The sequence below is a fragment of the Homarus americanus genome, unplaced genomic scaffold (assembly GCF_018991925.1).
Source record: "Homarus americanus isolate GMGI-L3 unplaced genomic scaffold, GMGI_Hamer_2.0 scaffold13041, whole genome shotgun sequence".
Taxonomy (NCBI): Eukaryota; Metazoa; Arthropoda; class Malacostraca; order Decapoda; family Nephropidae; genus Homarus; species Homarus americanus.
The window spans coordinates 1024097-1038716 of NW_024749663.1; the positions used below are offsets into that span (position 1 = coordinate 1024097).

The 14620-nt window shown below is 41.3% G+C and overlaps 1 protein-coding gene across 1 annotated transcript in view; it reads left to right on the forward strand.

Annotated features, from left to right (window-relative positions):
- LOC121853707 (serine/threonine-protein kinase BRSK2-like) overlaps nucleotides 1–13327 on the forward strand; it is a 226800-nt gene extending 213473 nt beyond the window's left edge. The window contains 7 exon segments of the mRNA XM_042348044.1: nucleotides 2323–2522; nucleotides 3289–3507; nucleotides 4241–4620; nucleotides 4769–4935; nucleotides 5682–5859; nucleotides 7433–7605; nucleotides 9533–13327. Of these exon segments, the coding sequence (XP_042203978.1) occupies nucleotides 2323–2522; nucleotides 3289–3507; nucleotides 4241–4620; nucleotides 4769–4935; nucleotides 5682–5859; nucleotides 7433–7605; nucleotides 9533–9691 (1476 nt within the window). The 3' untranslated portion in view covers nucleotides 9692–13327.
- Nucleotides 13328–14620: the final 1293 nt, after the last annotated feature.

A 14620-nucleotide genomic window follows, 5' to 3' on the forward strand; every position in this document is an offset into this window, starting at 1 on the left:
TCTATACTGTAAACACTCGACACACTTCACCTCCAGACTCACCTTGTTAACTCGTCCTGGAGGGTGACGCTGTGGAAGACAACAAAGAAGCTTGTAGTCAGCCCTTGTGGTCCCAGAATGATAGGAGCTTTGGTGAACTTCCCTTAGCGTTGACACACTTTACTTCTCGCGAATATATTAACACATTATCACAGTTTAAATACATAAATTGTACATCAGCTTCACTTCTCAATGGCACAAAGTTATAGAAAAGTACAGACGCACAGAAAAAAAAATTGTCTTTACGATTTTGTGTTAGACAATATGACACAACGGACGAAGGATTTTGATAACCCTACCGAGACAACAGGAGTCGAGGTGTTCATTTTTAAATTCATCGGACCGTGAAGATACTGTTTGTGTGTACAGTACCTATGTGATGTTTGGTCGTTTCTTGAGATACTTTATATCACTGTATTTTGTTGTTGTTTGTATCGATGAACTTTAACAATGTCAATTTAAGAATAGATTCGATATAATAGAGTTGTTTATCAGAGCCGTCAAGGTGAGTTCCCGGAATGGTGGTGATGAGTGACGATGGTGTGTGTGTGTGTGTGTGTGTGTGTGTGTGTTTACCTCCCCAGCCGTCGCGAAATAGTTTTTATGTTTGGTTTATGAATCAGTGACCTCTTTACAGCAAGGAGTTCCCGATAACAGGTTAGTTCCGATTAGAAATACCGATTTAACTTGTTTTTTTTTTCCTTGTTTGGGGTGGAATTTCTTTTATTACCTTCAGTGTGTTAATTACTAAAGTGAGTTTATTGATGTTAGACAAAAAGTGTTCTACTGTAAGTAACTTTTCTGATACACATAGAAACATAGAAATTTGTTATCAGGTAGAAGAAAATTTTTATATGACTGTCAGTTTTCCTTCAGCATAACTTTCATCAGGAAATCAAACGGATCACTTGAAGATTAGACACCCCCAGTTTATTTCATAATTATGTTGTATTAAACGCTTTAACCCAAACCTAACCTAACCTAACCAAATGCAACTTAGCACTATTTGAAATTTCATAGATAAATCATCAATCTTGCTTTATTATAACGAAAGGAATAACATGTATCAAGTTATATAATTAGAAACAATGAACGGAGTATTGTATAACACACACACACACACACACACACACAAAATTATTACAGCTTAAGTGAGTGTCGTGTGACGGTAGGTTACAACATGACAGGTCCTCAGTGGGCCTGGGACACACACACACCGCCCAGCCTAACCACTTACAGTATACTATAGAAGGCAACAGATGGGTGTAAATTGTGTTGCGGCCGCCCACCATTTCTTGTGTTCCTTGGGGTATAAGGAGGCAGTTTTTCTCCCCGTCAAGAGGTGAATAACACTAGTTTTGGGGGCTGGTGTTGTTGTTGGGTTTTCCTGTTATATATTTCGTTTATTTTCATAGTTTGGTTTAGGTTTTATGATAACGTTCTTATAACTTTGTGTTTTATTAATAAACTCTGGAATAAAACAATGTTTTGGGGGTTTTCGAAGTTAAAGAGTTGGCTTCATAATTTATTATTCTAGAAGTACTTTTCCGGGTGTAGTGAGGGCTGCCACGCCTACACACACCACGCCTCCACGCCACCTCCCGCCACGCCTCCACACGCCACGCCTCCACGCCCGCCTCCACGCCACGCCTACACACGCCACGCCCACACACGCCACACCTCCACACCCACGCCTCCCGCCACGCCCGCCTACACCGCCCACCCACACCCACACCACGCCCACACGCCTACACACCTCCACACCACCTCCACACCTCCACCCACCTCCACGCCTACACACACTCCCGCCTCCCACCCACCTCACCTCCCACCTCCACCCTACACACACACCCACCCCACCCCACACCTCCCTCCCACACACCCCACACACACACACACACCCACATACACACCCACACACACCTCCACACCACGCCTACACGCCAAGCCTCCCACTAGTTTTATCGCTTCATCTTCCCTTTGTCGTCGTCGTAATAGGCTCAGTAACCCACCTATATAGTGCTCTAGTGAGGAGAATTTTATTTTATTGTTCAGCCTTTGTTTTTCTTCCCCATTTTATTAGTTTTTTTTATATATATATTTACAACTCCTACTGTCATCACTACACAATGTTAACGACTTGTTTTGCCTCCATCCTGTTCCTCTGCTTACTACTAATAATAATATCACTCGCCCCATCCTGTAGAGTATGTTTTTACCGTGATATTTGTGAGCTGTCATCATGTAACAACCTTCCTTCTCCTTCTCCTCCTCCCGCCTTAGCTGGAGGAGATCAACAAGCATCCGTGGGTGATCGCTGGAGGGAAGGGAGAGCTGGAGTTGGAGAAGCCCATGATGGAGGTGGTACAGACCCACATCATCCCCACCAAGGACAGCATCGACCCCGACGTCATCCGGAACATGGCCTCCCTCGGCTGCTTCAAGGACAAGGATAAGGTCATGTTGGATCTCCTTGACCCATGGTGAGAAAAGCATCGTTAGGTCATGGTAATTATTGTTTCATTGATAGCTTTTTTGTTTCCTGTCTGAAGATCAAGAACCTACCGCCCTGATGACCCAGTGACGAGAGTTCATGGTGTAAATAAAACCCATACAAATACTCTGATTAAATTAACAAAAGAAAATGATAAAGATGAGGTAATAAAGATAATTAAATAGGAAAGGAATGTGACGTGAAATAATTAATGGTATAATTATTATTTTTGGGGGAGGGATCACCTGAAGATTAGTTCTCCTGAGTTTATTTGACATTAAGATTAACCACCCTAACCTAACCTAATGCTAACCTAACCCCCCCCCCCTAGCGTTTAATCTTGAGGTGAAATAAACTGAGTTGACTAATCTTCATGTTATACAGCTGAATAATGTGAGGTAGTAGTAGTAGTAGTAGTAGTAGTAGTAGTAGTAGTAGTAGTAGTAGTGCTGGGGGTAGTTTCTACGTCATGCTTGAGGTACAGAGAATGAGTGTAGTATGTGTAGGGGTTACAGGTAAACATATGGAAGAATACCTGTTAGTGCTTTAATTAACAGGTGACAAGGAAATAATTATCTATACGTCCTGCACTATCCATGTATAAATCGTTTGTATATTTGCACTTTATGTATATTGTATACCTACATTGTCTCTTTATATGTTGAATCATTGTAAACTTGTATAATGATTTTTACTGGATAAATATCTAGCTATGTATATGGATCACCCAGTCATTACGTGTCCCTCTCCTGCAGCCACAACACAGAGAAGGTCATCTACTTCCTCCTGTTGGACCGAAAGAGACGGAAACCAGCGTGTGAGGACGAGAACGAGATCATCCACCGGTACCGATCAGAGTCAGCCGACCCGCCACGCAAGAGGGTAGATACCTGCTCCGTCAACGGCACCATGTCCCACTTCGAGCGGCTGGCAGAAGGCTCTCCCATCAGCCCGCGCCGCAACCTCTCTCATCAGTACGTAACCCACCACGCCACCCACTCCGCCCACAGTCAAAAATGTATCCTTGTAATTTATATTAGACAATTTGACACAACGGACGAAGGATTTTGACAACCCTACCATAAGAACAGGAATCGTAATGTTCATTTTGAAATTCATCGGCCCCTTTCATACAGATACTTTTTGATAGTTTACTGAGTGTGCCTTACTCGCTCTTGCTTTTAATTATGAAGACAATTGATATACTGTATATATTAACTTAGATCACGTGAGGATTAGCCCTCCTAGTTTATTTCATCTGATGATTAAACACCTTAATGTTACCTGGGGGTTAGGTTAGGTTAGGTTGATCTTCTGGTTTTCTTTTTTCTTTTAATATATAACTCCTGCTGTGGTAGGGTCAGTTTTGTCTATTGTATCCTAGGTTTTCAATGACAACACACACACACACACACACACACACACACACACACACACACACACACACACACTCTTAATGAAGTAAATAAAATACAACTTAAACTTAAAAACTAAATGTATAAATGGTTCAGATATCATAGTAATCTTAGTAGGGATAACTGATAGAGGATACAATACCCTCAAGCAACAAACACAGAGGTAGTTTGTTTAGGTGAGGTGTTTCCGTCACCCAGGAACACGTGACTCTGTGTTAGGATCTTAATTAACAGGTATATAGAGAGAGTTATTGTTTATTTACTGTGATGTAACGTGTAGTCGTGTCTCCAGGTCGTCGCACACGCTGCCATGTAGTCGTCGCCGTTCTGGTAACAACAACAGCGGGTCACACTCTCCTCTTCACTCCAACAACGTGACGCCCACCGCCTCCCCGCTCTCCTCGCCACGCACCTCCCGCCACCACCACTCCCAGCCGCACTACCATCATCACCACAGTAGCACCACCAGCAGCACCAGCACCAGCGGGGTCAGCACCGTGGTCAGCAGCACCAGCAGTCACCAGCAGTCGGGCACAATAACTTCAGGTGATGACAGTAACCCGCCGTCAGCACCTGGCTCCCCTTATTCGGCGCCTTACTGGAAGTCTCGCCTCAACACTATTAAGAATTCTTTCCTAGGTTCCCCGCGCTTCCACAGGAGGAAATTACAAGGTACTGTAGTTGCTGTAGCTGTTGTTAGTTCTGCTTTTACTGGTGTGGGAGATATAGAGGGTATGCTACAGTGACAATTCTTCCATCTATTATAAGTGAGTCCGTCAACACCTTCTATGAGAATACCAATAAGTGTTTTCTGTTTCAGTTCCGACAGACGAGGTACATTTAACGCCGGAGTCGTCGCCGGAACTGACGAAGAAATCATGGTTTGGGTCGCTAATGAGCACGGAGCGTGACGAGACCTACACAATCTTGGTAAAAGACAAGGCCTTGGCTACTGTCAAGGCTGACCTCATCCACGCCTTCCTCTCGGTGAGTCTTGGGGTGGGGGTGGGGGAGTCAGGCAGGGAGGCCACCTTTACCTCTGGCCTCCCGCCCTCTACACACTACCGCCACCACCTGAACCAACTCTCAACAGCTTCACGCCTTCTGAACTTTTTATCCTCCCAATGTTTACAAAGATGCTTGTTAGTATCTCATGGTCTAGTACTGTTGTGGGTTTCTCTAGGTTCTATGATAGAGCTGTGATGAGTTAATGCTTGTGAGGAGGAGTAGGTGTTGCTGGTGTAGGAGTAGAGAGGAGTAGGTGTTGCTGGTGTAGGAGTAGAGAGGAGTAGGTGTTGCTGGTGTAGGAGTAAGGTGAAGCGCTATAGACCAGTGTAATAAGAGGACTGTCAGATCTGTCGAGAAAGTTTGAGAATTTCATCAGGTAGAAACAGTAAATATTTATCAGTGTTTAAGATACGAATATTAAGTAAAGAGAAAAGTTGTCTCCAAGTGGGTTTTTTTATTCGTTTTTTTTCGGTTTTTTCGTGTTTTTTTTTTTAAATTTCAGGTTAATTTTGACTTCCTATATATGATGATCTTTGTTAAATTAGTATTATTATACAGGTGAGATGCGCACTAATTAATGAGTCTCTCTCTCTCTCTCTCTCTCTCTCTCTTTCTACTCTCTCTCTCTCTCTCTCTCTCTCATCATCACACACACACACACACACACACTATCTCTGACGGTAAGGTGTTTATTTTTTATTTTATTTTATTTTTTTACATTCCAGGTGGCAGAGTTAAGTCACAGCGTCACGTCACCGATGAGTTTCCGGGTAGAATATAAGCGGGGCAGCACGGGTCCAGCCATGTTCCAAAGACACGTGAGGTTCCAAGTGGACATCACGCCGGTGTGTTCCCCTAATGACCCCAACCCACTCTACGCCATTAACTTCATCCTCCTCTCTGGTATGATGGGTAATGAACCAACACAAATACATTTTTTCGTATTATCCCCGCTTCACAGCTTAAAGCTTATCGAGCTTAAGGTGAGCTTGTACTCTCTTCCACCACCCGGGTTAAGCTTATAATATATACTAAGGTATTGTGGAGTCTAACAACCTGTGTCTGGGATTTTCTTAAGTTTCATTTATTATTTCCCCCATTTACTGTAGACCAGAACATTGTCAGCTTCAACAGTTTGGGTTTCTAAATTAATGCTACACCACAAATGACCAATTTTAAACGTGTTCTCATATCTCCAGTTTAGGAAATATAACATATGAACGTTTGAAAATCCCAGCCTTTGAATTAGTGCGATATACAGTAAATATACTCATAATTCTCACTTGTTTCTCACTACAGACGTGAGAAATATATAGGGTGTGGAGGAGATGTACTCTATATATTACGTAATGGTATTCTGTAAAATTAAGTTATAGTATTGTAGTTCATACAGTCCATTATGTGACACTGAAACAAAGTATTTACCTCTCCCTCCCTCCGTACAGTACAGTGGTGTGTGACTGATTGGGAATTGTAGTGTGTTTGTAATAATGTTCCAGCACGTTTGGTTCCTGCTTGGGATTTGCTTTCACAACACTATTTATTAATTAGCAAAATTGTCTTGTCAAACTACGTATGCACAACACTACACTGTACACTCTTAAGACACTGATTAAATTGTACACGCACGACACACTTTCACTAGTACAGTATTTACACACACTTGAGATGTTGGCTGTATTCTTGCAATAAATTTGTAATATGATGTTGAGAATTGTCATATTTTATCAATGTATTCAGTTGGAAATACTAATACAGTTACAAACGTGAATAACATCTCGGGTACAGAAATTCTTGTATGAATTCTGTACTCAAAGATTGTTCAAGGATAAGGATACAAGTATGAATACAGGCAACAGTCACATACATACATACATACATACATACATACATACATACATACATACATACATACATACATACATACATACATAAATACATACATACACTGCATCCTGGCAACCTGTGATAGTGCTTTAGATGATTATATTACCTCGTATGAATTACAATACTAAATATCTTCTCTGTTCCTTTATCTGGTAATGTTTTGATCACTGTTATGCGATTCGTTTCCTTATCTGAGTGCTGACCAATTGACCACTCATGCATCCGTTTGTCATGTATCCAGCTTGTTAATACAGTACAGTACAGTATGTATTTTATGAAGTAACAGAGCGTGTCATGAAGGCTACTGTTGAGCTCTAAGTATTATTTTTCAACAGCGATTATTTTTTTTTTACAAGGTATCACATATATTAATACCGGAGTTACCAGACATTTTTGAAACAATTGCTTTATTTTTTGTGATGCTTAACTGAACATTCATATTCAGTCTGCATGGCCGACAACTGTTTTCCCTTAAATTTGTGCTTAACCAATTTTTTTCTAGATTTTTTTGGGCGCGCAATGTTTAGTTTGCATTGCTAGCATGCCGGGACACCTACTTGGTATTCTGTCTCACTTGGATAACTTTCAGGGAACATCCGACGTTTCCGGCGAATATGTGAGCACATCCAGGCTCAGGTGTGCAGCCGACGGCCGCCAGCCTCCCCGAGGGTAGGACGCAAGTTTACTACAGAACTGTCTGAGTCTTCCTCCTGTGGCTCTGATACCTCCGAGAGACTCTCACCCTTCCCTCCAGGAAAACAGGTGTGTCTGTCTATCTGTTTGTCTGTCTGTCTGTTGTTTAACTCTTAAGCTGTGTGTGTTTCTTAGTTACTCTGTGTGTGAGTCGTAGTTACTTTCTACAATGTCTGTTTGTAAGTTACTTTTTTTATTGTGTGTGTGTGTGTTACTTTTAACTGTCTTTGTTTGTTTGTTTGTTACTTTTTACTGTCTTTGTTTGCTACTTCTTTCATAGTGTGCTTGTTAGTTACTTCTTTCACTGTGTGTTTATTTGTTATTTCTTTCACTGTGTCTTTGTTACACTATTGTTTGTTTTTGTGAATGATTATCATTACTTTTACTTGCTTTCACTCTTTCATCCAGAAAAACAAGTGTGTGTGTGTGTGGCGTGCATGCGTGAGTGAATGCGTTCGTGTGTGAGTGTGTGTGTGTGTGTGTGTGTGTGTGTGTGTGTGTGTGCGTGCGGTGTGAGTGCGTGTGTCAGTCGTATATAATACTTCCTAGACTGTCACTCTCTCCTTTGGTCCAATAAGCAGTTGTACGAGTGTCTGTCATGCTTATTATTTCATGCACTGAATATAAACCATGAATGATTTTTCTTCACCCAAACAGACTGACTATTAAATAACCTTTATTAAACAGATGCCAAAAGTCAATGACGCAATAACTGCACAAGTAAAGTATATTGTCGACTAAAGTTGGTGCTCTCAAATATGCTTTTCCCTCCATTAAACATGTACACTCAAGAACCATTCCCTTCAACCATCAGGTGAGCTTGTAAGTCACTTCAGAGTGTGCATATTACTTAATAGTGCATGTTACTTATTTACTTACTCAGACAGGCGCACCTCAGTTACTTCATTCCATAAGCACATGAACTTGTGAGTTAGTCCCCCCTCTTACGTGGATCATTACGTCTATGCCTTCCAATATTCAACACAACATAATCCTGTATTACCTTCCACTAGTGAGTGCGGCGGTCGAGTGGATACAGCGCTCACCTCCTGTCCTATGGGTCGGTGGGTCGATCCCCGGGTACTCCCAGTTCACCCAGCTGTAAATGGGTACCTAAGTTTATAACTTGGGGAAGTGAAGGCGGTCGAGTGCAGTACCGGCCATGCTGCCTCCTTGTGTACCGAAGGCTTAGTATACAGTGTGCTGTATCCACACTGTCCTTAACGGGCAGTCATGCCTATGGGACCCACTTTCACTTTTTCACCTTCCACTATGCAACAAAACAGGTAAATACTCTTTTACCTTGCAATATAACTTATTATACAACAGCAGCACGTACACACATACACACACGTGTACACGTGTCCTTCCATAATGTCATATCATTACTCTCTCTGACACCTTCCACTCTCAACTCCACATCAGAATGAAATGCTATTGCTGTATCCCCATGGTTGTCCACTTACTATAGTTTTTCTTGCAGAACATATTTGTCTTAATGTCTCTAGATGACACTATACTGATCCTTGAGGACCAGTATACCGAGCCTCCAGCTAAGAGTGTGTCAGCTACCCACTGCACCACCCCCTCATCTCGCTCTCTCCCCGCTCACATCCTCAACTTGCCACTCCTTCCCATCACTAAAGACATCAAATATTATGAAGCACAGTAGTTTGATTGTTTATAGGATATATCTGTATGTTGTAGGTTTTAGATTGTAATTCCTCTCTAATCATATATTTTGCTGATTAATTTTTATTGGGACAAAACTGATAAGTAATCAGGAAATGGTAACCAACCTTCAACTGATGATTGAAAACAATTATTGTAATGTGTTGGTACTGATTCTCTGAAGTGAGTGGTACTTGACTTATATACTAGTAAAATATGCTCAGAGATATGTTTTAAATACGGTACATTATATCTTTATATGTTATATTTACTCTGTATTTTTTAGGCTAATGTATATACAACTGAAGAGTGATTTGTATTACAGACTGAGAGCGACGTAGAGAGCGACGTGTCCCAGTCAGAGGGCAAGAACCTGTCTAGTGGTCGGGGCGGCACGGATTCTCCTCAACCCAATGTGTCCAATGGGCGTAGCACCTCGGACCCTGAGACGCAACAGCTGGGGTCGTCAGAGCTGGCCACGTAGTCCAGGGCGGGCCGGGCCCCTACTGGTAGCGACGCCAGCACCAGCGCCCTACTGCCACCACCCTTCCTGCCAGGCGGCCCCTGTGACCAGGCCCCGCGTTCCGTCGAGAAGAACATTTGCTCATCAGGACAGAATAACATTAGGGATGCATAATGCTATGGCAAACGGCTAGAATATGATTGCCAACGTGATTAGATAAAACTTGTCCATATACTTATGTATGGTAAGCAAATAAACTTTGAAATTACTTGTTTTTACCCCTAAGGACGAATGAACTAGATAGTGCTTGCTGGTATGATCAGTGTCGTGTTTTGTCCAGGGATGGTTTAATCTGAAAATGCGAAAAGATACTTTTAGCTTCAAGTTTTCTTGTCGATAGGCTTCCTAACATCTTCTGATATTGGTGGAGTAAGGTACTGTGACTTCTTGCTTGCAACTACGTTATTCTACTCATTTTATACTATATTTAGAAAGAGTGTTTTATAGGGTATAGCCAAAGCGACGAAACCTACAACCATTTATTATTTCCCATGCAAGTTCGTAGCATGCCAAAAGGTTATTTGTCTCTGCAACAAGTGACAGTGGAACGCTTCACCAAATTGAAATCGTCCGTAGAGAGTGCTGACCTGAGAATGACAAAGTCAGCACGCTTGCAACAGCAAAAAAAACTGATCTTTCTCTTTTCTCAGGCAAAGTCCTGTTTAACGCAGTGTTTGTGTACTTGGGACTGTACGTGAGGACGGGAGTGAGACAGAGTCACCACTGTACTGGCTCTGTGTTGGCCAGCCTTACCAACACTGTGTTGTTCTCACTACCTACATTACCCTGTATTTACTCAGAAAGAATTACATTGTTATGTAGTTTTATTCATGAAGAAAAACCAGATGAGAAGTGAGGTACAAACTGGTGTTTGTGAAAGGTGGCCACAAACCCAGGGATTAAAGAGCAGTACCGGGAGCCCTAACTTCATCAACTGATCAGTCATCCTCCATCACTACCACACCTCAACCGTGATATCAACCCAACTTCTTTAAATATATTCAAGAACTATTTCTTCCGACTCAATATGTATGTAATCAGTGAACTTTAGTCTTGGTATGACCTTCTGGTAATCCTCTGTTGTTTTTGTTCTTGTTCATGATGAATTTGTACACAAATATATCATTATAGTATAAGGTTTGAGTTGACTACAGCTATCAAGAGTAATGGTGAACCCCTTGTGGAGTGAACCTACCAGTAATGTACCAACACTGTGCAGTGTGAATCTGACAGTAACATTTGTGTGTCTGACATTTGCTTAACCATTTTCCTCCTCATAACGGCCATAAATGGTAAACTTAGGCACATGTAGTGTGGTAGAACACTGACAGTTAGAACACTCATCAATCACCATTCAGGATTATTATCTTGTAAACCTTGGTGCTTGGCCTTGCATACTAGACAGTTGTTCATATCGTTCCAAAATTGGCATCAGTTGTTGCACATCGTTAACTGTTCAATAACTTTCCAGAAAATGTTATTACAGTACTCCTCAATGGCCCGCGAGTCGCTTCTTTATGATAGGACAAAGGATAGAATTAACATAACTACAATGGTAATTTTGATAAATTTCATAAACTTTGATCACTAGACATAAATATACCATTGTTTGTATTTTGGCACAAGGTCTCCCAACAGCCACTTGCTGATTGAGATTCAGTGAACGGAGAAACAAAGAACACAACTTTGTCTTGCATTCACAGTTTTCACATTTTTCGGGTTTTAACATTACTATCAGGTATAACAGAAAACAGTGTTAATACTGATTCATCACATTCTCTAGGCAAGAGAGTTCAGGGAATACAGTACACTTTATCATAGAGGTGACCATAAGTGAAATAAACCTTTCACCATCAGCTGTGTCTGAGGAAAAGTGTTTCAGGGACTCTTTCAGCCAACCACAAGACTGAAAACAATGTAACTCCCACTTCAAATGCCAAAGAAATATGTAAATTATTCTATGACTCCAGGATGATCCTGGCAGATCACTTAAATTCTAAGAGAATATCATCGACCACTAGGATTCCAAATGAAATGCTAGTGACTGTAAATCAGTGCAAGACTGTGGTAACTCTGTGGCAGGTCAAAAGTCCGGAGAGTTTGGATTTGTTCCCAACACTCCAGGAATACTGTAGACCTTAGGTAACCAGGTACCTCTGGGCTACTGAGATGATTGCACAATATTAACAAAATAACATTACAGTTGGACTGATTACTAGGGTAAATTTCTCAATGTCATATACTTGAAGAGGAAGCTATCATAAGGCGTGCCATAAAAGAATATTTATGCCTGAGTAAGCAGCTTCCACAACAGATCCATGTCTATGCTGATTTTTTTTAGAGTACAGTTCAGTACAGTACAGCATAAAACCCTGACATATTTAAAGAATCAGTCAATCTGGAGCTAAAAGAATGACACTTGAATGTTGGTTAAAATTGGTATATAATCTTAACTGGAGAACCAGGAATTCTGCGAGCGAAAGATAGACTCGTTAGGGTGGTGGACAGACACACAGAAGGTCTGCTATTATGCTGGGCGGTAAGAGGGCCTTGTATCGCACTTCCTCATATAAACACACATTCTTTCATCATGCACGACATAACATTTATTTATATTTGCAAATCAGATTCGATGTAACTTGCATTCTCTGCTGCTTGATGCCAGATCTAATCCATTTTGGTCAAATCCAATTTATTTTTTGAGTTATATACGTAATGAAACTAGAGCGTTATATTAGGCATGGATTGTCAAGAAAAGTTTATTATAGCTTTACCATTGTTAGAGGCAGCATATATACACTGGATTAAATATTCTCGGTAGTGCAGTCCCATTTTATACAGCCTGTTTTGTACAAGTCTTTCCTACTCATGAACTCATCTTCACAGCTGTCATCTTACTAAAGCAGCCACTTAGAATACATGCCGGGTGGCCTCAGAAATGGATTACGGATCAGTAGGAAAATATGTGACGCCCTTTGATTGGCCAGAGAGATGCTGTGTCTCTACGAATGAGCGTCACAGATAATCCATGTGATTATGACTTCTTTTTCTGGTCACACCCAAACGTCTACAAAGTTTGGCGATTCTCACAAGCCAACGAGGAGGCCTTCTGTAACCCTCACCTTTTCCTGCAGCCCATGTGTAGCCAGGGCCAGTCAGGTAGGCCCTTACGGCGACGTGACAGCCACACTTACCGGGCACCAGGGCAACCCCGCTAGCAAGCTCCGGGACCCGGCCAGGCTGCTCGTTCCCATGTAGTCTTGTGGCGAGGACAGCAATATCCGACCTAATGCTGAGTTCTCACGAGTTTCATTTTTCTATACACATCACCTTAAAAATTAGCCTTATTGGAGGATTCTCCCAGGTCTGTAATAGCTGGCCTCGTCACATGCTTTAGAGGAGTAAGCTGTTGTGCAGGTGTGGAGGTGGGGCCCCACTGGGTGAGAGTCGTCAAGTTATAGCGTCCAGTTAGGTCTATGCTCTCAAGGTTTTGTCCCGACACGGTGTGTGTAAGTTTTGTAAATATTACTTTGTAAGAAATATGCTTGTTAAGTCTGTATTATACTCATATAAAGACCAGTATCTAGGACATATCAATCCTGTCTTTTCCCCATTCCTCTCCAGCAGTAACTTGTATCTGCATTATTGACAGATGAAAAAGATTCCCCATCACTTATTCAGCCACACAATACAACACTACTGTACCAAGACTTTATCAGCATCAAAATAATTACAATTGTGTGTTAAGTCTCAAATTTTGTCACGGAAACTGTTACAAATTTTGATATTGCGGCTGACATACAAACTGATGTACCAAGACTTTATCAGCATCAAAATAATTACAATTGTGTGTTAAGTCTCAAATTTTGTCATGGAAACTGTTACAAATTTTGATATTGCGGCTGACATACAAACTGAACTTAACCCTAGGACCGCCGCTCACCCTCGGGATTTAAACCAATGTTCATGGGAGGAAACCAATGAAAAGACCCCTCAAGATCTCGTGTTACACCTGACATGACACAAGGGTTGATTACAGGTGATGAGACTTGAATACCTGTCATCTCATTAATTAATCCATCCTCACTGTCATGCTAACTCGCCTCACCAAGTACAGTACTCTGATCACTCACCTGTTAGTACTCTGATCACTCACCTGTTAGTACTCTGATCATTTACCTGTTAGTACTCTGATCACTCACCTGTTAGTACTATGATCACTCACCTGTTAGTACTATGATCACTCACCTGTTAGTACTCTGATCACTTACCATTATCCAGCTCGCCTCTCTTGGTCATGTTCACAATCATCTGTTCATTACCATCACCCTCGCCTCTTCCTCATAACACTCCAAATACATTTTTTCTCGTACATTGTCTCCATTGTGTCATAAATTATCATGTATCTGTCCTTCACGTTCATCTCTATCTCAACCCTCACCTACCCCCTCACCCCCCTCACCCTTACCCCCTCAGCTTCACCCCCTCAGCTTCACCCCCTCACCCTCTTCTCTCATTATCAAACTCTTTCCATTTTAACTTCATTTTTCCTCGGATGTTTTGGAAAAGTTGTCATTCTTCATCCACTCATTAATATTCCTTTAGTGATTCTTTAAATTCATCTGTATATCATGTCTTTATCTCTACATATACTAGAAGTTTTTCTTACATTTATCTTTTAATTTATTCACCAAAATTCCAAAATTTCTTACAGTATATAGGACATTTTCTAAGTAAAGTGACAGTGTTGGTGTTTACTATATTTCATTGGGTGTTATTTATTCATAGTATTGTCATCGTAGCTTATCTACATGTTCATAGATATCTCATCAAGTCACCTCAAGCATTAACTGTTTATAATCTTTGCTGATAAGGTCTGTGGCTGGATAA